Source organism: Ochotona princeps, chromosome 13, assembly GCF_030435755.1.
Source record: "Ochotona princeps isolate mOchPri1 chromosome 13, mOchPri1.hap1, whole genome shotgun sequence".
NCBI classification, from domain to species: Eukaryota; Metazoa; Chordata; class Mammalia; order Lagomorpha; family Ochotonidae; genus Ochotona; species Ochotona princeps.
The window spans coordinates 35,900,768-35,924,341 of NC_080844.1; the positions used below are offsets into that span (position 1 = coordinate 35,900,768).

Below are 23,574 nucleotides of genomic sequence, written 5' to 3' on the forward strand. Positions count from 1 at the left end.
CACAGAAAGAAAGGTCTTCTATCTGTTGGTTCACTCCCCAAATGGTCATGGTGATTGGAGCCTATCTGAAGCCAGGAGCCAGGAGCTTCTTCCAGGTCTCCCATCTGGATGTAAGCACTCAAGGGCTTGAGTCATCCTCCACTGCTTTTCCAGGCCACAAGCAGGGAGCTGGATGGGAAGTAGAGCAACTGGGACCAGAAAAGGCACCCATATGGGATCCCAGTGTGTGTAAGGTCAGGACTTCAGCCACTCCTCTATCATGCTGGGCTCTCAATCCATCTTTTAAAGAGCTTTGTGCAAGGCGGAGAGTGGGTATATGGTCCAGTGCATTGCCACACAGGGATTTCCTAGGAGAAAGACTCCAAAGGTTGAGCAGAGGTCCAGGACCCTGTGGCCAAGTCTGCATCTTCGCCTCCTCCCTTTCCCATTGTCAGCCTCTGTCTTCACCACGTGTACCAGTGCTACCTGAAAGGATGCATTCCATAGACTTGAAATGATCCCTCTCTCTGCTTGTTCTCCATCTCCTCCCACCTGGACGCAAGCTTCTCAGGGATAATAAGGACTGTCTGATTTGTGCTCCCCCTACTCCCCACACCAGCTCCGCCCCCCACAGTAGATGCTCAAAAAGCATTGACCAACGAGTGCATTCAGCATCAAGAGCTCCTTGGATCAGCTAGCTGGTTTGCACTGAGGAAACCAAGGACCTTAGGAATGAACAGATTCTTCCTTGGCACTAGAGAGTTGGTGGCAACGTGAGATCCTGAATCCAGGACGCCTGGGCCAGCCCTTCATCCAGCCCTGGTGGCACCAGTGTACCTGACTTGGCTTTGCACCCTTGGTTCATGCGGTGAGGACAGAGCCCGGGAACTTGTCTTAGTAAGTCTTGGCAGGAGCCTGACGTGCACGCTGCGATCATTGCTCCCCATATATCCTAAAATAATCCCTGTAAATAATTATGAAAATAAATCCCAGTGACACGCATTTTATTTTATTTTATTTCCAGGAACGCATTTATTCTTCATAATCTCTTCAGGGGTAGGACAAATTGGAGCACTGGGTAGTGAATACAATTTGCAAATAGGCAATATAAGTAGAGAGAAAATTAATATGTATTCCTCAGCACTCTGAAAGGAGAGGAAGAACATTAATAGCCATTTCCTTGCAGATATAACTTTGAAAATGTTATTTCTGATCCATCAGTGAGGGCTCTGTATGAGGAAAATGGTTACAACGTGACAAGAAGCGATTAGATGTGAAATGGCATCTTTCAGGCCCCCCTCATCCTGTTTCCAGTGAGACCCAGAAGGAGTTCCGTTTTCTTCTCTGGCTCAGGGTCAGCTGCTCGCTCTTCTGTCGGGTGACCATCATGGGGTCCCTGCTGTACTACAGGCCTCAGCTTCCCCAGTCTACAGCTGGACTAGATGAGTTCTTTACAAAGCACTGAGCTTTGCTTGACAACAATTCCCAATTGAAAAACAAACAGGTGCTTGGGGCACCACCTTGCTGATGGCGCTGCCTGGTGCCATGTGTTTTAGTTAAGGGTGAGGGGCTCTTCCTCAGCGTCCAGGTGCCAGGCCCATTCTCTGCACGTCAAGCTGGGGTTCTAGAAAGACTCCTTCTCTGGGAACATAAGGCTTGGGGCAGGGGGCAGTATTTTGTGTCCATCACTGTCTTTCCCTCTGGAAAGTCCAACAGGATTCCCTCCTCCTCCAAGTCCTGACTTGCTCCTGCGCTCAGCCATGGACTGGGAGTACTGGGTAAATTCCAGAGAAATTGAGAAATCAGATTTATCATCTCAGCGCTGCTGTCAAGATTTGTTCATTTCAGTGCTATGAGAATATCAGAGAGATGTTAGAGTAGCAAATTCTTCGGAACTGTCCCTGTTCTGCTAATGTCCTTTGTTATTATTTTTCTTAATTACAAAATAATACATGCAGGTTGCACACATCACAGAAGAAGCAGTGAAAGGAGGTGATGCCACTTTCCCACCTTCTCCCAATCTACTGCCTCCCGATCCCTGCAGTGGCTTGCTTTACAAGAAACAACAACAAGGACAGCTGCGTGTGGAATGAATGCTCACAGCAGACTGGAGGTTTTGCAACATATGTTGCTGAAGCTTCATTCTGGCCCACCCAGGATCCCTGCCTTTCGCTCCTGCTCTCTCAGCTCAGCTCCCTCTTTCAGGTTGAAAAGAGGTTGTTTCAACAACAAAGAGGATTTCATATGCAGACATCCAGCCTTTTTTTTTTTTTTTTTTCACTTTGAAATCTGAATGGGGTGAGTGTGACCTGGTGGCTGGGGCATGATTAATTACAGCCACGTTCCTTCCCTGCCCAGGGACTGGGCCTGAGAGAAATGAGGCCAGACTGCAGAGAACCTAAGCTCAGGACAAAACTTGTATTTAGAGCTCTTGCCTGTAGCTCTCAGTGTGCCGAGCTAGAAGATTTAAGGAATCACTTCCTGTTTGGCCAGTTCTGGCCGACCCCAGAATCAACTCCCTGATTGGAAATAAACAGGATCTTCCTTTGTGTCCCCAGGAATGTGATGGAGGAAGGATCCTAAGGGAAAGGGCCTCTTCGGCCAAGGAAAAAACAACCACCATGACAGAAACAATGAAATATTGCTCTGCTCACCAAGGGCAGTAGGGAAGGGCTCACTGCTTGGGCCTGAGCCTTCTCCCATTCTGTGCTCTGCAGGCAACTCCAGAATGCAGAGAGAGGTCCAGAATGCTGCGAGCCCAGGTGTGATCTGAACTTCCTCTTCTGTGGTCCAGACAGGTGCACCTGTACACACAGGGCCAGATGCCCACCCTCGGTATTCAGGACACAGTGTCACAGCTGTTTCCTTGCTTGCCACATAGCATGGCAGTTGTCTGAGGAAACTCTGAGGTTATGAGGGTATGGATCAATCACAGAGAGGCCAAATGCCCTGCATAAGGGCCTGCCCCTTTCTTGGCAGAGCTGGGGCAGAGAAAGACAGTAGAGGAAGAACTGCAAGGAGTCTGTGAACCACCCCGGTGCCTCAAGGCCCCCAGGCAGGGCAGAAAGAGCTTGTTCAAGAAGCAACCCAGGGACGGGTGTTGTGATCCAGTGGGTTGCCTGCATGCATACAGGTCAAGTCCAGGCTGCTCGTCTTCTGATTCCACTCCCTGCTAGCAGCCTGGGAAAATAGCAGAGGATAACTCAAGTGCCTGGGCCCTTGCACCCGGGTGGGAGACCCCAAAAAGGCTACAGACTCCTGGCTTTGGCCTGGCCCAACCCCTCGGGAATGGAAGATCTCTCCCTCTCTGCCTTTCAAATAAATAAATGTATATGTATACATATATGTAAGGTACCAGCCCCGAAGAGCTGTGTCTTCTGTCCTTCCTTGTATCCCACAGGAGCCATCTGTCCACGTCAGTCAGCCTCTGCTCTCTTCCCTCCCCATGGCAGGCCCACCATGGCCTTGCCTGAAGAACTTTACTCTCATTCTTTCGATATAGTTTCTCCTTCTGTTCTAGAAGGTGACCAGTGAGCACAAAAGGTGCCCCTCCCTGCTGTCAAGGGACACTTTCTTTTTCCCTTCTCCCTCCCCTCCCCTGTCCCTTCCTGGCCACTCCTCCTCTCTTTCTGCCCCTCCTCCTCTTTGTTCTCAAGTCCACAGGTGGGGGAATAGGAGAAGTGTAAGACTGCCACTTGGCTGGACTGTGTCCTTTCCCCCATCATATGTAGGACTAGCCCGAGTCCCCACAGGTGTTGCAGGTTAGGAGGTGGGAGGTCAGGAAGACCCCTCAGTGCCTTTAGGTTTGGTGGGTGATTAGGTCGTGAGAGGCTGGGTCCTCCCTGGAGGGATTAGTGTCCTTAAAGGAGAGATCGGGAGAGCTGCAGAAAGCTACTCCAGCAAGGGGGAGCATGGTCTGATAACCAGAGACCCAGGACCCGATCATGTGCCGCAGCTTGCACACTCCTTGATTGGGGACTGAAGCTGACCAGACCTGCTGAAACTCCGAGACTCATCAGCTCTTCACCGTTTTGTTACTGCAGTTGTCAGTCTGCTTCAAGAGCTTTCCAGAGCTCCCTCAGGTCGTCAGCTTACATTTCAAACAGGGAACCCACCTCAGTCCCTGCAGGTTCTGAATTTTGTAAGGGCCCCACAGGATTATTCCTGACAGGCACCTGCCCTTCCTGGAGCGCTCATGAAGTAAGAGACCGAAGACTGAGAAAGCCCCGCAGAAGATGGGGGATGTGGGAGAGGCAGCTGGGAAGGAGCCTCACCTCTGCGTGGTGTAACCAAGCATGGGATCAGGGTGGGCACACCCCACCTTTGAGCTCCCCAGTTTCCAGCCCGCAGTAGGAAGGCCCAAGTGGGGCGGGGCAGAGTGTCCCAAGCATCAGGGCCTAGCCTGCCTCCTCCTGTTCAGGCAGGAGTGCTAGGCCCTGGTGGCCACAGGCCTCAGCAGGCCCCCTTTGATCCCCTTATCTCTGGAGGCTAAGCTGTCTTTTCTGCTTTGCAGGCCCTTTTGTCCTGGCATTTCCTGGATCCCCTCAAAGTAAACACAGTCAAGTCTGCATTCTTACAGCTCCATCTGGCTGTGTCCTCGGCTTCCAGCAGAGGTGGGGCAGGCAGGCCCGACCTGCGACCTGCGATCCCAGTGAGCGGCACCAGTCGCACAACCCAGCGTTCCGGAGTACCATCCAGAGATAGAGGACAAGGCCCAGTGAAGCCCTGGGACTGGGCCTCACTACAGAGGTGGGGGCTGCCATGAGGGGGCAGGGGAGCCTGGCCCACTGTAACTCAGTGTTCCCTTCACTCTTTGAATGGTGCCTATGCCTGTTGGTATGAAGGGAGTTGGGTGAAGAGGCCAGTTGAGGCTCAGAAAATAAATATTACCGTCAAAGTACAGAGTTCTCATGTGTGAGTATTTTTTATTTATTTATTTTCATAAGATGTCTTTGAAAGAATGAGAGTCCTCTGAGGCACACTGCTGCTGCTTCCGCGGGTGCATGAGCAGGGAGCTGAGTGGGAAGTGGAGCTCCGATGTGGGATGCCGGCCTGGGTGCTGAGTACTTTGAACAAAAGGAGACCAGAAGGCCTCAGAAGCAGCCTCTGGAGCAAAATCTCTGAGCTTCTCCTGCCCTCCTGTCTCCCACCCCTGCCCTACCCTGGGAAGTGAGTCACAGAAACCAGACCACCCCTGCTCGGGCCCAGCAAGGCATCCCCCCAGGACCATTACTGGATCCTTCCCCCATCTTTCTAAACAGGCTGGCCACACAAAGGGTCTCCCACACACCTTGTCTCATGGGAGGGCCAAGGCCTCAGTTTTGGAAGGTTGCCATTTCAGCCCCCCAAGCCAGGAGTGCTGCACAGAAAGTGGGAGGAATCTGGACAGCCCCCTCCCCCGGGGCTGTTAGCCGCTTTGTCTCACTGGTGTTCTGCACAGCTGTCCACTCTTCACGCAGCCTCTGTAAGAGCTGTTCGTGTGGGGCCTTGGGCCTTCGTTTCTCCACGCCCTCGGGTTGAGCTAAAGCTCTGCTTAAGTAAGCAGTTAAGGCTTTTCTCCTGTTAGCGTGACTTCTGTGTTGGCAGAACTTGGCCTGTGACCCTTGTGGTGGGTGAAGGAAAGGTATGTCACCTTCATGCCCCTCCACCAGTTACCACTGGGCTGCCTCAGAGCTGCCGGGATGCCAACCAAGCCGCGTTTGGCGGTAGCTTTGGGTGCAGGCTGCAGAACAGATAGAGAGGGAATCTGGATTTTTCCAGGTAAGACCAGGCATGAGCAGAGAAGGTTACCTGTCCACCATGGCCACCCCTGTGCCCTTGCTGGGGAATGGAGAGTGTGTGAGTGTGGGTGTGTGTGTGGTGCGACTGACCCACCCCACTGATGACTCAGAACCTCCCCCTGAAGAGATGGAGAACCTTCTGCCACGTGGGGTTTCCTTGAATTCTCCTCCCCCGCCCACCGGGGTCACGGAGAGGGTGAGGATTGGAATTGGCCAACCAAGTACTTTACTTACAGGGAAACCCTCCCCCCGCCCACCTCGCGGTCCCCACCAGTTCCGGTCCCACACACGGACACCCCACCGCAACGTGAGTCCTTCCAATTTCAGAGGTCCCCGGCCCGGCCCCTCCTCCCTGCCGCCCGGGCGGGGGGGGGGCAGTTATGTAACCCTCAGTTGTGAAACTGAGGAAAACCCGGCAGCTCTCCAAACGCCTGGGCCAATGGGCGCCCAGGGTGAGTCCCTAGCAAGAGTCCCCCCACTCACTCCCAGCCCTAACGCAGTAAAAAAAAAAAGTTCTGAGCCTGGACTTTTAGAGGACGTTCCCCCCAAATTCCCGACCAGGGGCGCAGGGGCAGCAGAGAGGGCAGGCGAGGAGCGGCGTCACGCCGTCGGGGAGCGTGGAGCCCGGCGCGCGGCGGGCTACCTGGCGCGGCGCACGTGAAGCGGCCCCGGCTCACCTGCACGGGGGGCCCGAGCGAGGCGAGGCGCGCGGCCGCCAATAGCACCGCCGCGGTCCGAGCGCCCGGCAGCGCCTCGGGCTTCCGCCGGGTCAGCTGACTGCTGCCCAGTGCGGAACTGCGAACCCGGCCCGCGCGCCTCGCCGCCCGCCCCGCCTGCCGTGCTGCACGCCTGCCCGCCCGCCCGCCGCGTCCTGGCTACCATGGCCGGGCTCGTGGTCAGTGGAACTCAAGTAAGTCGGTCCGGGCACCCCCGCCCGCGCCCCGGACACAGTGCGCGCGGGGAGGGACTCCCCTCACCCTGCTCCGGCGAGGATCTCCTCAAAGTTTACACAGTGCCTTGTCTCCAACTCAGGGGCCGTGGGCGCAGGTACTGCCAGGTGCCCGGGGCCACTCTAGCTTGGCGAGGACCCCTTGTCTGTGTCTCCCAGGTTCCTCCAGCGCTCCATCTCGCGTGCTTCTGACTTCTCAATGAGCAAGCACATCCAGCCAGGCCCACTTCTCCACTGGGCGCAGTGCTGATGACCCACAGACATTTGCCGGGAGGGTGACAGTATTTTAGCTCCTTTCTATATTCTTAATTTTAGGAACTGTTGGTCAAAGGAAACGTTTTAATAAACAGCAGTATGCTTGTGCCAATGCAGTAGTAAATAAGAAACCAACTAGAGAATTCACCTATATGCATTTATTTTTCTTCAGATGGAGGCGAGGAGCCCATGCCCAGGGCAGCTCCAGGTGGGAGTGTATGTGTGGTTGAGCCTCGCCCAAGGCTGGTGGAAGGCTGAAGTCCTGCGCGGGTTTCTTTCTCCAGTCTGTGGCTCATGGCAACACTCCAATTTCAGCCCGGAATGACCTGCACGTGTGTTCTGCCCCGTAGTGTTCAGTCGCAGATGATTTTAGTTGTTGCTGGAAGGGAGCTATTCAGCCAGGCTGCGACCAGGTGTCTGTCTTTGCCCTCCTCTAGTGCTGGCTGTCCAGTTCAGCCAGCCTGTCCCTCCTGCTGACCCCAGAGGAATAGCTGGGAATCTTCGAAGCTGTCCCTGGGATTGCCTGAGGCACGTGGTGTGAGGCACAATTGGCTTTTGAGATTACTGTGGGCTAAAGGGAATGATTGCCCTTTAGAGTTGTAAGGGTGTTGGCAACTCTGAGAGCTGAATGTGCACCCTGTCAGCCTGGCCTGGTCTCTCTTTTTTTGGCTTTCCCCGGACACTCCTGTCATTTCTTCAGCTGCGTGTGGTTCCTGGGTGCCCACCACTCATCAGTCACCGCGGCCGGTGTTGTTGGAAATCCACTCTTGCACTGTCTTTGGAGCCTCCTTTGGTTTGGTTCCCTGAAGTGCTGGCTGTGTCTGTGAACTGGGAGCCTGTGGGGAAAGCTGAAGAAGCAGGCAGGTCAGGAACATGCCAGTGGGCAGGGAAGTTAACCAAGATGCTAGCTTATAAGGCTGCGGGAAGGGGCCTCTGGGAGTTCATGCAGCTGGCTAGTGGGAGGGGCTGGGGGGGGGGCTCTGCTTTTTCTTTGCTTAAAGAAGGTGGATTCTCCCTCACCACCACTTGAGTTTCTACTCCACACAGCCCAAGAGTACTGGTTGGTGGGGCACTGTGATACCTTGGAGATGGTATTAAGAACATGATGCTGCCTGGGCAGGAGCTGAGAAGCTGCCCCATTTCCTAAACTGGGCATGAAAGATCTTCCATCCACTGTTTCACTCCTCAAATGGTTGCAGTGGCTGCAGCTGAGCCGATCCAAAGCCAGGAGCTTCTTCTGGGTCTCCCACGTGAGTGCAGGGTCCCAAGGCTTGGGCTGTCCTCCACTGCTTTCCCAGGCCACAAGCAGGGAGCTGGATGGGAAGCGGGGCTGCTGGGATTAGAATAGGTGCTTATATGGGATCCTGGCACGTGCAAGGTAAGGACTTTTAGCCACTAGGCTATTGCACTGGGCCCGGCAATTTTTTAAAAAGCATTATTTTATTTATTGGAAAGTTATGGAGGGTGAAGGAGAAAGCTGTATCTCATCTGCTGGTTCACTCCCTGAATGGCTATAGCATCTGGGGCTGGGCCAGGCTGCAACCAGGAGCCAGGGCCTCCTTCCAGATGTCCCATGTGGGTGTCAGGGCCCAGACATCGGGCCTTACTCTGCTGCTTTGTTAGGTCCCACAGCAGGGAACTGGATCACAAGTAGAGCACTTGGGAATCCAACCAGTGCTTCTGTAGGATGCTGGTTGTGTAAGTGTTAGTTTAATCCGCTGCTCCACAACACTAATCCCTGGTGAAAAAAAAAATACATGTATGCGGAGGGCCGTGCTTCGTGGAAATGTATCATGAGCTATGGCTGGGGCTTGGCGTTATGACCTAGTCAGTAAAGCCGCCGCCTGCAAGGCTGCTTTCATGAGGGCTGGTTTGTGTTCTGGCTACTGCTCCGCTTCCTGCCAGCAGCCTGGGAAAAGCAGCAGCTGGGCCAAGGAATTGGGCCCCTACCACCCATGTGGGAGACCTGGGGTCAAACTCCTGATGTGAGCCTGGCCCAGGACAGCCCACTGGGCAATCTGAGGAGTGAACCAGTGGATTGAAGCTCTCTAGCTCTTTGTTTTCTCTGTAACTCTTTCAAATTCATAAATCTTTAAAAAAAAAAGGTCCATACATGGACTTCAGATTTCATTTTTTTTTAAAGATTTTATTATTATTGGAAAGCCAAATATACAGAGAGGAGGAGAGACAGAGAGGAAGATCTTCCATCCAATGTTTCACTCCCCAAGTGAGCCGCAACGGGCCGGTGCGCGCCGATCCGATGCCGGGAACCAGGAACCTCTTCCAGGTCTCCCACGTGGGTGCAGGGTCCCAAAGCATTGGGCCGCCCTCGACTGCTTTCCCAGGCCACAAGCAGGGAGCTGGATGGGAAGTGGAGCTGCCGGGATTAGAACCGGCGCCCATATGGGATCCCGGGGCTTTCAAGGCGAGGACTTTAGCCGCTAGGCCACTGTGCCGGACCCCAGATTTCATTTGCATTGCAGTAAACCTATGGTTTAATTTCACTTTCTCAGAGATGTTTTTGTGAGTCTCGTAGTTCTTGTGAGCCAATAGTGTTGATGGTTTTTATTATGATCTACCAAAATGATCTAATATAACCCATGTAACTTTTTCATATATAGAGACCCATACATTTCAAATAAAGGAGTGTTTTTTTTAAGATTTATTTATTTTTATGGCAAAGTTAGATATACAGAGAGAAGAGACAGAGAAAGATCTCTTCTGTCCACTGATTCACTCCCCAGGTGACTGCAGCAGTCGGAGCTGAGCCGATCCAAAGCCAGGAGCCAGGAACTTCCTCCAGGTCTCCCACGTGAGTGCAGGGTTCCAAGGCTTTGGGCAGTCCTTGACTGCTTTCCCAGGCCACAAGCAGGGAGCTGGATGGGAAGTGGAGCTGCCGGGATTAGAACCGGCTCCCATATGGGATCCCAGCACGTTCAAAGCGAGGATTTTAGCGGCTAGGCTACCACACCAGGCCCCAGGGGGTGTTTTTTTAAGATTTATTTATCTTTAAAGGCGGATTTTACAGACAGAGAAGGAGAGAAAGAGCTTCCATCTGCTGCTTCACTCCCCAGGTAGTCCCAACAGCCACTGGGGACTTCTTCCTCTTTTCCCACCTGGGTGCAGGGGCCCAAGGAGTTGAACCATCCTCTGCTGCTTTCCCAGATCATAAGCAGAGAGCTGGATCAAAAGTGAGGCAACCAGGACACAAACTGCTGCCTAGGTGAGATTCTGGCACTCGCAGACGATTAGCATGCCATGCCACTGCACTGGCCCCTAGAGAGCGTTAAATGCTAAGGTGAAAACAGATACGGTGCATATCAGCCGTTTAATGAGATGTTGGTTTGCTGAATCACCGTCGTGGCTGCTCTGAAGGCCCCTGGAGGCTGAGGGCTGCAGAGCTGGGTTGCAGGAGCTCCCACACCCTTGAGGATGGCGCAGGCTTCCCCTCATGACTCTTTGAAAAAGTCTTTGCATTTCACATGTCTTCACTGTTTCTCTGCACCTTGAAAAAGGTGTCATTTCTTCAGCGTTCAGACCCCTCTCTCCTTACTCCACTAGCTCCTGGTCGTTAAGGTAATGGCACTGGCTCAGTTGTAGATGCAAATGCAAGAAACGTGCATGTGGGCCTTGGGCATAGCAGTTTAGATATGTCCATTGTGGAGGGCCTGGTCTGAGTCCTGGCTCCTGCTGCTGCTAACAAGCACCCTGGGAGACAGATGATGCCTCAAGCATGTGCTTTCTGCCACCCAGGTGGGAGACAGGGGTGGAGTTCTGAAACCGGGCTCCTGGTTTCAGCCTGGCTCAGCTCCTGCTGCTGTGTGCATTTGAAAAGTCAGTCAGTGAACGGAATATCTCTATCTCCACCTTTCAGATGAAATGCGAAAAAAAAAAAAAAGGTCAGATTGATAGATCTCTTTCATGGGGGTTGTCTGATCGAGCAACTGTTTTGCCAGGAGACTGCTTGGTGTCAAGGACAGTGCTGTGTGCTTTTCATCCATCATCCTATTCCCATAAGTAAAGTGCAGGTACTGTATGACTCACGGGCTTATTTCAGAAGGATTGCCTAGATAGCAAGCATGTGGTAGGCACTTAATAAACCTTAGTTTTCGCACTGTTCTTCCCAGCTCTGGCGGCAGTTAATGTTGGGTTAGTTTACAGAAGAGGAACCAGACTCCAGGAACTTGTGACTCATGCAGTGTAGCCCAGCTCAGGGACACGGAGTTGTGTCCAGGGCTGTTTATATGCCGAGATAATGTCAAGAATTGTTATCATGTACCTTTAGCCTGAGACTTAGCAAAACTGTCATGTCCAGAAATGCTCTGGGAGCCACATGGTTGCAACTACAAAGAGAAAGCGAGGGTTGTGCGCAGCGTGGTTCCTTTCTGGATCTTCCATCCCACAACGACATTCTTACTTCCTTCTCTGTTGCTTCTCTTTGTTGGGGTCTCTAACTTGATGTATTGTCACTTGCCTAATCATGTGCCTTCCTGTTAGCCACATAGGGTGGAGGTCTTGTGGCAATGTTGGAAACGTTGTCCATCATTTCATCATAAATCGATGATTGAGTAAATGTAATGTGACTGCTAGTTCTGGATGTACCCTTCTGTTCTTTGTAAGATATGTTAATCCCTTCTGTTAGCCAAAGAAGCACATTATTCTTGGTTTGGTTCTTTTGGCCTTATGACTTACATTAACTGTTCCTGTGTTGTATACAAGCTTTCTGGTTTCCGAAAAGGTAAAGTCTATCAGAAGCACTTATATTAAAATTATATATATATAATATATTTAATTATATATAGTATATATATGTATGTATGTGTGTATTTGAAAGACAAACATAGGTGAAAAGTCAGAGAGACAGAATTCATCTTTCATTTGGTGATTCAGTCCCCAAATGCCTACCCAGCCAGAATTTGGCCAGGTAGAAGCCAGGAACCTAGAACTCAACCTGGAGACCTCCCATGTGAATAGCAAGGATCCAGTTTCTTTCTTTCTTTCTTTCTTTCTTTCTTTCTTTCTTTCTTTCTTTCTTTCTTTCTTTCTTTCTTTCTTTTTTTTAAGATTTATTCATTTTTATTGGAAAGGCAGATATACAGAGAGGAGGAGAGACAGAGGGGAAGATCTTCCATCCGGTGATTCACTCCCCAACTGAGCTGCAACGGCTGGTGCTGTGCCAATCCGAAGTCGGGAACCAGGAACTTCTTCCGGGTCTCCCACACGGGTGCAGGGTCCCAATGCATTGGGCCGTCCTCAACTGCTTTCCCAGGCCACAAGCAGGGAGCTGGATGGGAAGTGGAGCTGCTGGGATTAAAACCGGTGCCCATATGGGATCCTGGGGCGTTCAAGGTGAGGACTTTAGCCATTAGGCCATGCTGCCGGGCCCAAGGATCCAGTTTCTTGAGCATCACCTGTTGCCTTGCGGGTGTGCATTAGCAGGATGCTGGAACCAGAAGCAGATCCAGGTCCCGAACAGCAGGTGCTCAGCATGGGCTGTGGGTGTTCCAGGTGCTGCAGCAAATGCCTGCCCCCAGAATGAGTGGTGAGTGCAGAGGCAGGCAGAGGCTTCTGACTTGCAGCCTCTTCCAGCCCTGTGAACCTAACTAATGTCTCAGGAAGCTTACCCCCCAGGGTTCCAGGTTACTTTGCTTAGTCAATTTTGGAGCCTTGCCCTTCATCTCTGTGCACTGTATTTTTGTTTTTCTGCAAGGTTTTGTTGCTAAGAGTGTAATGAAACAAGCCAATGAGAGTCTTGCCGGCCTGCGGTAGTTCTGAGAACTCCCTTGGGTACAGCATTCCACGGTGCTGCTGTTTGCTCTCAAGGGGAATCACGCAGAAGAAAAAGGGACGAAGAACCCCCCTGTTTCCAATACCTTTGCTGGACTTTCAATGTGGTATCAGGAAGTGGCTTTCTCCCTTTTCAGCTGAAAGGGCTCCTTTTGAAGACAAAACATGATGGATGCACCAGTGATATTTGTTGCAAAAGAACATCTGCAGGTGTGTTAGCATTCCACGGTCACCAAGCCTGAAGCCCTTAATGCTTGGTGTGGGACTTAGTCCAGGCTCTGTCACCAGGATGCTGTGTAACGGGGCTCAGAAGTCTCAGTGGTCTCTTGTAAAACACCAGACAAACTGGGTCCCCAAGACTTAGTTCTTGGTTGATCTGTGGCGGAAAGAGCAAAGAGCTCTGTAGCTCGGCTGCTCTGCTCCTTGTCAGTCGCAGAGTTCTTGAACGATGGGACATACCCGAGTGCAGCTGCAGGTCTGGGTGCGCCAAATGGATGTTCCCATGAGAACCGTGGGCCTGAGGGTCAACGTGAACTTGCACTACAGAAGTTGCTGACTGAGTGGATATCCTGAGGGAAATTGAAGTTCCCAGATTGATTGGAGCCTGAAATTCCCCAATCTGTCCTTGGTGTAGGATTTCCATCTCTGCTCGGAGGCAGAGCTGGATTTATTATCCAAGGAGCTGTGAAGAAAGATGAGGCCCATTGCAGAAAGGGGAGAGGTTGCTAGATTGAACTTAGAGCCCTTTAGTTTTTTAGCTTGTATCTTCCTGAATCAAAATCATTTTATTGGAAGCACCTATTTTACAGTCCCTTCTCCTCGCTTTCTCTTCCCCTGGAATGAAGTTACTGAGGGGCTTGAGCAGAAAGCGAGTGAGTGCAGGATGTTGTCTTGTCAGCATTTGGTCTCCATTGGGGAGGGGATGGGAGATAGGCTCAGAGGTGGGGTTGCTCAGGTGCAGTGTGGCTTGAGCGAGGCAGAACTATGTGGAAGTTCTAATAGTTCTGAAAATGGTTGGGGATAGAGACTTGTGAGGCTTCACCCTGGCATCTCAGGGTGTGGTGTGGCCACTGTACTCTTGTTTCCCATTAGGAAACAGAACCCTTGGTGGAGCTTGTCATTCCTCTCAGGGTGTCTTTGCATGAAAGAATGACTTGGTAGGGAGACAGGAGCAATCAAGGCTGTGGCCAGCCAGGGGGCCTGAGTTTGTTCATGTGGATAGGACGTGCTGTACTTGAGGTGTACTGACCCAAAGACTTGCCTGCTGGGTATTGGAATTAGCTGTGAAAAATGGATTCTAAAAGCCAAGTAGTCAAGTGTTGAGAAAAGCTTCCCACCCCTCCGCCAGCCCCACTCACTTTACGGTCAAAAGTTGTGGGCCTGAATTTCTGTTCGTTTTTTTTTTTTTTTCTCATTCGGGCACAATCTCAGCGCATAAGTAAACAAATGCACAATACAAAAATAAGGACGTGTGGAGAGGTGTTCTGTAGGGTGCTGGGAGGGGGGCCTGGCAGCCTGAAGAAGTGTTCTGATCAGGCTGTCCCAGCCTCCCTGAAGGCTGGTGAGAGTAATGCAGTGTCTTCTGTGAGGTAATGTGCATCACAGGGCATTGGCAGGGGGCAGTGGGTGGTGGGGGGACAGTGGCAGAGGAGAGGAGGGGGAAGAGAGCGTCAGAGGCGCAGCTGTGGGGAGACCCCAGGCCCTTCCCAAGTGAGCGGGCTGATTGTTAAGCTTGTTATCAATAGGGCCCGGCGGCGTGGCCTGGCGGCTAAAGTCCTCGCCTTGAAGGCCCCGGGATCCCATATGGGCGCCGGTTCTAATCCCGGCAGCTCCACTTCCCATCCAGCTCCCTGCTTGTGGCCTGGGAAAGCAGTTGAGGATGGCCCAATGCTTTGGGACCCTGCACCCGCGTGGGAGACCTGGAAGAAGTTCCAGGTTCCCGGCATCGGATCGGCGTGCACCGGCCGTTGTGGCTCACTTGGGGAGTGAATCATCGGACGGAAGATCTTCCTGTCTGTCTCTCCTCCTCTCTGTATATCTGACTTTGTAATAAAATAAATAAATCTTTTTTTAAAAAAAAGATTGTTATCAATATGCTCTGATGCAGGCCTTTCTTTGGGACACCTGAATGTGACCAATTTTAGTCCAATTTCCATTGTGCCAGGATTAGTCTCCGTCATAGTAATGGAACCAGGAAAGGGGCACTGTTGGGGGAGGAGAGTCCCCAGAGCCCCCAAGGCTGATTTGACCGGGAAAACAGTCGCAAATGTGGCCTTTGGGCGTGCGAGGAGCATGCGTTTCAAGTTGCGGAAGCAATCATCGGATCAATGACAGGCCTGTGAACAGCTGGGAGATTTCCGCTTGCCCCATTGTTTCTATTCTGTTTAATTTTCCAGGTGTCCTACATAGGCCAGGACTGTGAAGAAATCCCAGAGCACCTTGGCCGGGACTGCGGACATTTTGCGAAGAGGCTTGATTTGAGCTTTAACCTCCTGAGGTATGTGAGCTTCGCCAGAGGCAGGCCTGGCCCTGGGCAGGGGCCGTGCTTTGCTCCTGCTTGCACGGCCCCTTCCCCTTGCCATGGAGGGCTGGCAGATAAAGCCACCCCTTCCAGCTCTGTGTAAGGCGTTCTTATACTCACTGCAGATCCGGAGACTACACCCCACATGGCTGTTGCGCGTGGACTTTGGGTGCACGCCCCTTGAGTGCCTGTCAAGGGGCCGTCCTTGTATCTCAGATGTTCCTTTCCTTCCTCCTGGTCCTTACACAGACAAGTCAGAACGCTCTTGAGGAAGGGATGAGATGGAGCCAGCAGGAGCCTTTTGGGAGCGTGCAGCTGTTTGGCATAGCCAACGCTGTCTCCCAGGGAATTTGTGCGTCACAGCTAGGGTGTGTAAGATGTCTGTGTTTTCCTTCTTTCTGCATTTTTTGAGTTTTGGCTCTAAGTATGTGTGGTGATCATTTCTCCCAGGTGGTGTTTTAGGTGAGGGGAAGGAAGGCAGGAAGAAAATTCTCCAACAACTGCTGCAGTTGTGGCAAATGGCAAGTGTGACTTTGTATATTCTTCCAGTGGGGAACACAGAAGTTACATTTGTTGTAGGAAATGTTACATTTGTTTTAGGCTCCTAAAGCAGAGCCTGGACTGTGACTGCTCTGGGGATTCTGGAGGGATGTGGTGGCAGGTGCCTGGATGAGTGCAGTGTGGGTGGTGGCTCTGCCTCCTGATGCACTGGTTCCATTCAGGGCTTTCCCCGAAGTGTCCGTTCGCAATGGGCAGAGTGGTGTTGACCGACATGGGGTGGGAGGAACCCGAGTTCCATTGGAGACAACTGAGACTCCTGGGGGAATTAAGAATTGGGGATAATGAAACGATGGAAATGTGTAGACAATGGGGTGCTGGGCTGTCTGACATCGTCTGCACTAGTAATGTCGGGGCACAGATAAAAAAAAGGCTGATGGAATTATGACTCCTTATGAAGGACTATACTGTTGTAGCAACATGGGGAAAATCTGTTGGGGTTGGGAGTTTTTTTGGGGGAATCCCAATCTGTATGAAATTGTGCTATAAAATAAAAAAAATTCAAAATAAAAATTTAACAGAAAAAAAAAAGAATTGGGGAGAAAAAAAAACCCAAACAACTTGGGAGTGAAGGCAGCGGCACGTGGAGGGGAGGTTGGGTCTAGGCTGAGCACTGAGGGAGGCACATTCAGTCAGCAGTGGAGGGAAGACAGGGCCCGAGGCTCTGGGGTGCTTCTGGAGAAAGGGACAAGTTGGGCAGTCGCAGAGTGGGTACACTGTGAGAGGAAGCCACATCGGGAAAGGCTGGGCCTGGGGAGATGAAGGGGGCATTTTAGGCCTCTATGCTAGGCATGCGTGGTACCTAAGGTGGGTCCACACATTGGGCACCAGGCTCCTTTGCCAGCACATGCTAGAACTTCCTCCTGTGTGATGGGTCACCTTGTGGTTGGTGGCCTGGAGCCCGGATGTGGCTTGGGGGAAGCTGGGCCATGTGAGGCGGTAAGAGGGTGTTGTGTATGTGTGTGTGGTGGGGTGCAGGTGATGCGTTGTGAGATCTGAGGAGACCGTTGCTTGTCATGTCCCAGGTTGGTGGGGCCTGTCTGACTTTGCAGAGAAGAGGCTGGACAAGGGGGGAAAGTGGGGAGCTCCTGGCTCTTGGGGATGTGTGATTCATTTGGAGAAATGACAGGGCCTGGAAAGTGAATGTGGAGGAAGCCCCGTTAGGATGATTGTTTGACCTTGTTGGGAGGAGAACGCTTTGTGAAATGGTAAATGGCAGGTGCTGCCGGTGGACAGGATTCTCCTGCTGTCCAGCAGAGAGGAGCCATGGGTGAGGGTGGGTGGTGCCCTGGGGGGAGCCCCTGCCTGCATGGAGCAGAGCTGACCTGGGTGTCCTTGGGGCTGGTCAGTGGCTGGCCATCTTCAGTTATCTCGGTGAGGGTGGGCGGGGGGCAGCGCTGTTTGTTTTGGGTGTCACAGGAAGACACCAGCTTTCTCGGGCTCTCGTCTCTGTCTTGGCCTTGTGCTGGCTCAGAGCTCTAAGACATGGTAGTTGGTTAGCTGATGCCTTTTAGGAAAAAAATGGAGGAGAGGAGCAAAATTGCAGAAGGGCCGACAAGAGGTGATCATAAACTTATCATGTTGAGAAGTAGGTGGGTAGCAGGGCCCTGGGCTGGGGAAGCCTCACAGATTGTGGCATCCCAACTGAATGATGTGTCTCCATCTCCTGTTCTATTGGAGGTTGCTCTCTGGTTCCTCCCTCACCATTCCCCCTAGATCTCAGGGAGTGTGAATCTCAGTCTGTCTGCCCTGCACTGTCTCTGCTCTGTCTTCTGGGGCACTTCCTCCCAGCAGCCTGCCTGGCCTCACTCTGGACATCGACTTCTCCTTGTTAAGGTCAGTTCTGCTGAGCAAGGGCCTCTCCCTCCCAACCCTTTCCTCTCCTCTTCTCTCCACGTCACGTTCTGTTTTTCCTGTAATGCTTTCCAAAACATGGTCTGTTTCTTGGCTTTGTTACTTCAGGAAGTTAACCATCTCCCTTCTAGAACATTCTTGTCACATCCCTCCCCTCCCCTCCCCACCATAAAAATGTTACTAGTCTACCAGGTTGTAAGATCAGTGCCGTCTGCTTGTTTAAGGGCACAGTTGATTTGTAGGCAGGGGATTCTGTTTGTTGATGACTAACACGTTCCCACAGCATACCCTGTGAAGGAATGGACTTGAAGACAGTGAGGATACCTTCTCCCTTTGGGTCCCCTCTGCCCTGCTCACTTCTGTCTCTTAGTTTTTGTACAGTTTTCTGGAGATGTCCTGGGTGCATACTAATGTGAAGATTGTTTTTCCCCCTCAACTTGACTGCGATATAATTGACAGTTTAAGAAGTTGTATCTGTTTGTGGTGTATAAAATGATGTTTTGATATACATGTAGTGAAATGATTAGCCATATGCATTGAGAATATTTAAAATCTGGCCTCGGCACTTTTCAAGGCCATAATGTGTATTACGAGCAGTAGTCAACACGTTGTGCCATACGGCTATGTAACTTCATTATGCTGCGTGACTGTCTTTGGGTCCTGGCACCGATACCCTCCACATTTCTGTCTTGGTCTTACACGCTGGCAACCATGCTTGTCATCTCTGCATCTATGATTTCAATTTTTGAGATTCTATTTGCAGATGAAGTAATGCAATATTTGTCCGTAGTTGGTTTTTCCTGCTTAGCCTAAAACCTTCCATGTTCATCCATCTTGTCTTGATGTTCCTCTTTTTAAAGGTTGAGTAGTATTCCAATGTGTAATTATATCTTTTTTTTCTTTCAAAGATTTATTTTTTGTTGTAAAGGCAGATTTAAGGAGAGAAGGAGATAACAGAAAGATCTTCTGTCCACTCGTTTAGTCCCAAAGTGGTTGCAACAGCCAGAGCTGAGCTGATCTGAAGCCAGGAGCCAGGAGCTTCTTCTGGGGTCTCCCATGAGGGTGCAGGGTCCCAAGGCTTTGGGCCATCCTTGACTGCTTTCCCAGGCCACAAGCAGGGAGCTGGATGGGAAATGGAGAAGCTGGAATATGAACCGGGATCTATATGGGAACCTGGTGGATGCAAGGCAAGGATTTAGCCTCTGGGCGACTGCGCTGGGCCCGCTTGTGTTCTTCATCCATTCATCCACCCATGGGCACCTGAGTGGATTCCGTGTCTTGGCTGTTGTGGTTTGTGCTGTTGTGGACACAGAAGGGCAGGTCTCTCTAGTGTGCTACTTTTGTTCTCTTTGTGCAAATCATTAGTAGTGGGACTGCTGGATCACATAGTGGTCCTATTTTTATTTATTTATTCATTTGAGGAACATCTATGCTGTTTTCCATAATGGTGGCACCAGGTTACGTTAGCATTAACCATGTACTGGGGTCCTTTTCCTCTGCATCCTTGCAGACACCTGTTACCTCGTCTTGTTGGTGATCGCCATTTTACCAGGTGTGAAGCAGTGGGTCCATGAATATTTAATTGATTTCCTTCATCATCAGTGATGCTGATTGTTTTTATATATCTGTTGAATATTTGTATAGTTCTATTCAGGTCCTGCATCCATTTAAAAAAAAAGAAGAGAATTGTTTGAGAGGAAGAGTGACACCCACAAAGAGAAGCAGAGATCTCCTTCATCTGCCAGTTCATTCTCTAGGTGACCACAATAACTCGGGCTGGGCTGGGTTAAGGCTATAAGCCAGGATCTTCATCCAGATCTCCTATGTGCATGGCAGGAAGTCAGGTACTTGTGCTTCCCAGGTGCGTTAGCAGGGAGCTGGGTCAAAACTGGAGTAGCTGGGACTTGAACTGACATTGTGGTATGGGATGTGGGTTTCCCGAGTGGTGGGTTAACCCACTTGTGCCACAACACATTCCGTTTTGCCTGTCTGATAGTTTGTGATTTGTTTTCTTGCTGTTAACATGTGTGAGGTGCTTATGCATTTTGGGTGGTAAACTTTTATAGCTATAAATATTTTTAGCCATTCCATTGGTTGTCTCTTTACTCTGTAGTTTTCCCTGTGGTGCAGAAATTTAATGGAATCCATTTGTCTGTTTTTGGTTTTGTTTGCTCTGTAATCTTACCCAGAAAAATCTCATGTTGCCATAATGTCCTGAAGCTTTTTCCCTGCTTCCTGTGTGCTGTTTTACAGTTCCCTGTCTTATGTTTAGCTAATGAATCCATTTTGGGCTGTTTTTTGAATGCAGTGTGAGGTGAGGGTTGAATTTCATTCTTCTGCCTATGGAGGTCCAGTTTGCTTAACATTGCCTGTTGGAGAGATTGTTCTTTCCTCATAGTGTATTTTTTTTTTTTTTAAGATTTTATTGTTATTGGAAAGCCGGATATACAGAGAGGAGGAGAGACAGAGAGGAAGATCTTCCATCCGATGTTTTACTCCCCAAGTGAGCCGCAATGGGCCGGTGCACGCTGATCCGATGCCGGAAACCAGGAACCTCTTCCGGGTCTCCCACGCGGGTGCAGGGTCCCAAAGCTTTGGGCCGTCCTCGACTGCTTTCCCAGGCCATAAGCAGGGAGCTGGTCCTCATAGTGTATTAACATTTGATTGTAATGTGTGGCCTTATTTCCAAACATTTTCCCCTCCCTTTGTTCTGTGTGTCTGTTTTCTTGTTGCCAACTGTTCTGATAACTATAGCTTTGTGGTATATTTTGGAACCAGAAAGTTGGCTTCCAGCTTTTCTGTTGTTGCTTAAATTTGTTTTGGCTGTTTAGGATCTTTTATGATCTTCCATATGAATTTTAGAAGTGTTTCTTCTTATTTATGTGAAAAAATGCCATTGGAATTTTGATAGTATTGCATTAAATCAGTTGATTGGGTTAGTACAAACATTGCATTGATTATTCATATCAATGAACTTGAGGTATTTTCCAGTTATTTATTTCCTTATCAACGTCTTTCAGTGTTACATAGTTGTCAGACAACAGATCTTTAATTTCCTTGGTTAAATTGATTATTTTGGGGGAATGCTATTATAAAAGGAACTGTTTTCTTATTTTGGCTTATATGTATATTTTAAAAATTTATTCACCTCTATTGGAGAGTCAGATATACAGAGAGAAGGAAAAGAGGAGAGAAAGATCTTCTGTCTACTGATTTACACCCCAAGTGGCCGTAACAGCCAGTCTGAAGCCAGGAGCCTGTAGCCTCCTCCAGGCCCCCAACGTGGGTGCAGGGCCTCAGGCCTTGGGCTGTCCTCGACCACTTTCCCAGGCCACACACAGGAAGCTGGATGGAAAGCGGGGCCTCTGGAACATGAACTGGCACCCATATGGGATCCCAGCGCTTGCAAGGAGAGGACTCTAGCCACCAGGCTACCACTTTGGGTCCTGTTTTCTTATTTTATTCTTGTATAGTCTGTGAGTGTATAAAGTTACAGCTGATTTTTTATTTTGTAATTTTATTTAATTTATTCCAATAGTTTTTTTGGGGGGGGGGTAGTGTCTTTAGGGTTTTGTCTACACAACATCAAATAGAGGCAGTTTTACTTCTTATTTTACAGTTATGGTGTTTTTCATTGTTTGTTTTTTTTGCCTTGCCCAATTGCTCTGGCTAGGGCTTCCAGCATCGTGTTGAGTAGAGGAGATGAGTGTGACAGCCTTGTCTTGCTCCGAATCTGCGAGGACAAGCTTGGAGCTCTTCACCACTGATGGTGACATTACCTGTGGGTTTCCCATAGGTGGCCTTAATGATAGTGAGGGACATTTTTTTCATAGCTGGTTTGTTTTTTTCTCATGAAAAGATATCAAAAGCTTTTTCTTCATCTGTTCAAATGATCATCTGATTAAAAAAATATTTTTCTTGGAAAGTCAGATTTACAGAGAAAGAGAGACAGGGAGAGAGAGGATCTTCCATCCATTGGTTCACTCCCCAAGTGGCCACAGTGGCTGGAACTGAGTTGATCTGAAGCCAGGAGCCAGGATCTTCTTTCAGGTCTCCCACTTGGGTGTGGGGCCCCAAGGCCTTGGGGTATTCTCTACTGCTGTCCCAGGCCAGAAGCAGGGAGCTGGATGGGAAGTGGAGCAGCTGGAACACAAACTGTCACCCAAATGGGATCCCGGTACTTGCAAGGTGAGGATTTAGCCATTGATCCATTGTGCAGACCTGATCATCTGATTTGTGTCCATTTTGTTAGTGTGGCAGGTCATAGTTATTGACTTAGGAATGTTGAATATCCTTGCCTCTAGAGATAAATCCCATTTTATCAGGAAATATGAACCTTTTAATATATTGGTAAATTTGCTTTACAAATCTTTATATTGCTTTGTTAAGGATTTTTACATCCCTGTTCGCCAGAAATATTAGCCTATAAATTTATTTTCTGGTATTACCTTATCTAGCTTTAGTATTGGGTAATAGTTTCATAGAATGATTTTAGAAGTGTTTCTTCCTCTTCCGTTGTTTGAAAGTGTTTGGAAAGCCTTGGTGTTAATTCTTTGTTTGCTAAAATTCATTCCAGCCCAGGTCTTGATATTTAATGTGTGTGAGCGTGTGTATCTCTCTCTCTCTCTATCTTTCTCTCTCTCTCTCTCTCTCTCTATATATATATATATATATATATACACACACATATATATATACACATACATACAGATATACAGATATGTATGTATATGTATGTATGTATATACTGTATGTACATACAGATATGTATGTATGTATATAATTTGAAAGACAGATAAATAAATGTAGGCAAAAAGGGAGGGAGGGAGAGAGATCTTTCACCTGCTGGTTCACTCTCCAAGCACTTGGAACACTCAGGGATGGGTTTGGCTGAAGCTTGGAATTCCATCTGGGTCTCCCATGTAAGTGGCAGGGGCCTAAGCACTGGAGTGATTATCTGCTGCCTCTCAGAGTGTACACTGGCAGGAAGCTGGGTGAGAGCTGAGTAGCTTTCACTAGGAGTAGCACTCCCCGATGGGATGCCAGGTGTCCCAAGTGCTGGCCTGGATAATGTGCAGGCACTCTGCCTGCCCCCTTCAGTGTTTCAAGTTATTTCTTAGAGTTGGACATTTGGATTGTTTCCAGATTTTTGCTATTTTCAATGAATGAATGTATTACGAATATCCTTAGAGCATTCGTTGCTGAGTATGTCTGTGATAGGATGCCCTGGACAACCCCCTGGAGAGATTATCAGGGGACCTTGGCACAGAGGCCAGGGTGAGGTTGTTTAAGTTTCTGTGATCAAGAGCCTATGAATGTCCATTGTGCAAAGCTCTTCCTTGAGTTTGTTCATATTTTGTGCTTATAGTATAGAGCATTTATGTCTTAGTGTTATATCTTTGATCTGCTCAAGGCAAAGAGGGCTTTATTTATTTATTTATTTGAATGTCTAATTATCAAGAAGTGTGGGGGGGAGATAGAGATATTCTCCATTCATTAATTCACTCCCAGATGGCCTCAATGGCTGGGACTGAGCCATGCTGAAGCCAGGAGCTTCTTCTGGGTCTCCGACGGAGGCTCAGGGGCCCAGGTATTTGGGCCATAGTCTACTGGTTTCCGACGCCTTTAGTGGGGAACTGGATTGTAAGCAAAGCAGCAGGGACACAAATCAGTGCCCGTTGTAGGATACAGGTGCAGGCAGAAGTTGAATGTGCTGTGCCACCGTACCAACTCCTCCAAAGATAACTTTTTAATAAATTATTCCAAATTTAGTTTTCTATCCCCAGTTGGGGCAGGGCAGAGTCTTCCCTGGTTGCTCCGTTCCTTTCTCCACTTGGCCCTGAGTGCTGTGAGAGGGTTGCTTGCTGGGCTTGTTGAACACAGCAGGCAGA

General features: G+C 49.8%; 1 protein-coding gene and 1 long non-coding RNA gene across 2 annotated transcripts in view; one reads left to right on the plus strand and one right to left on the minus strand.

The window, feature by feature from the left end:
- Positions 1-3,428: 3,428 nt before the first annotated feature.
- LOC131481652 (uncharacterized) lies at positions 3,429-4,246 on the minus strand. Its single transcript, XR_009246477.1, has 3 exons — positions 4,155-4,246; positions 3,984-4,094; positions 3,429-3,567 (listed from the first exon to the last, which is right to left on the minus strand). It is a non-coding gene; the product is annotated as an uncharacterized LOC131481652 (long non-coding RNA).
- A 2,090-nt stretch (positions 4,247-6,336) lies between these two features.
- Positions 6,337-23,574, plus strand: part of LRMDA (leucine rich melanocyte differentiation associated) — a 1,013,179-nt gene continuing 995,941 nt past the window's right edge. Inside the window, exons 1-2 of the mRNA XM_058671395.1 lie at positions 6,337-6,669; positions 15,147-15,247. Coding sequence (XP_058527378.1) covers positions 6,640-6,669; positions 15,147-15,247 — 131 coding nt within the window. The 5' untranslated portion in view covers positions 6,337-6,639. The remainder of the gene's footprint in view (positions 6,670-15,146; positions 15,248-23,574) is intronic.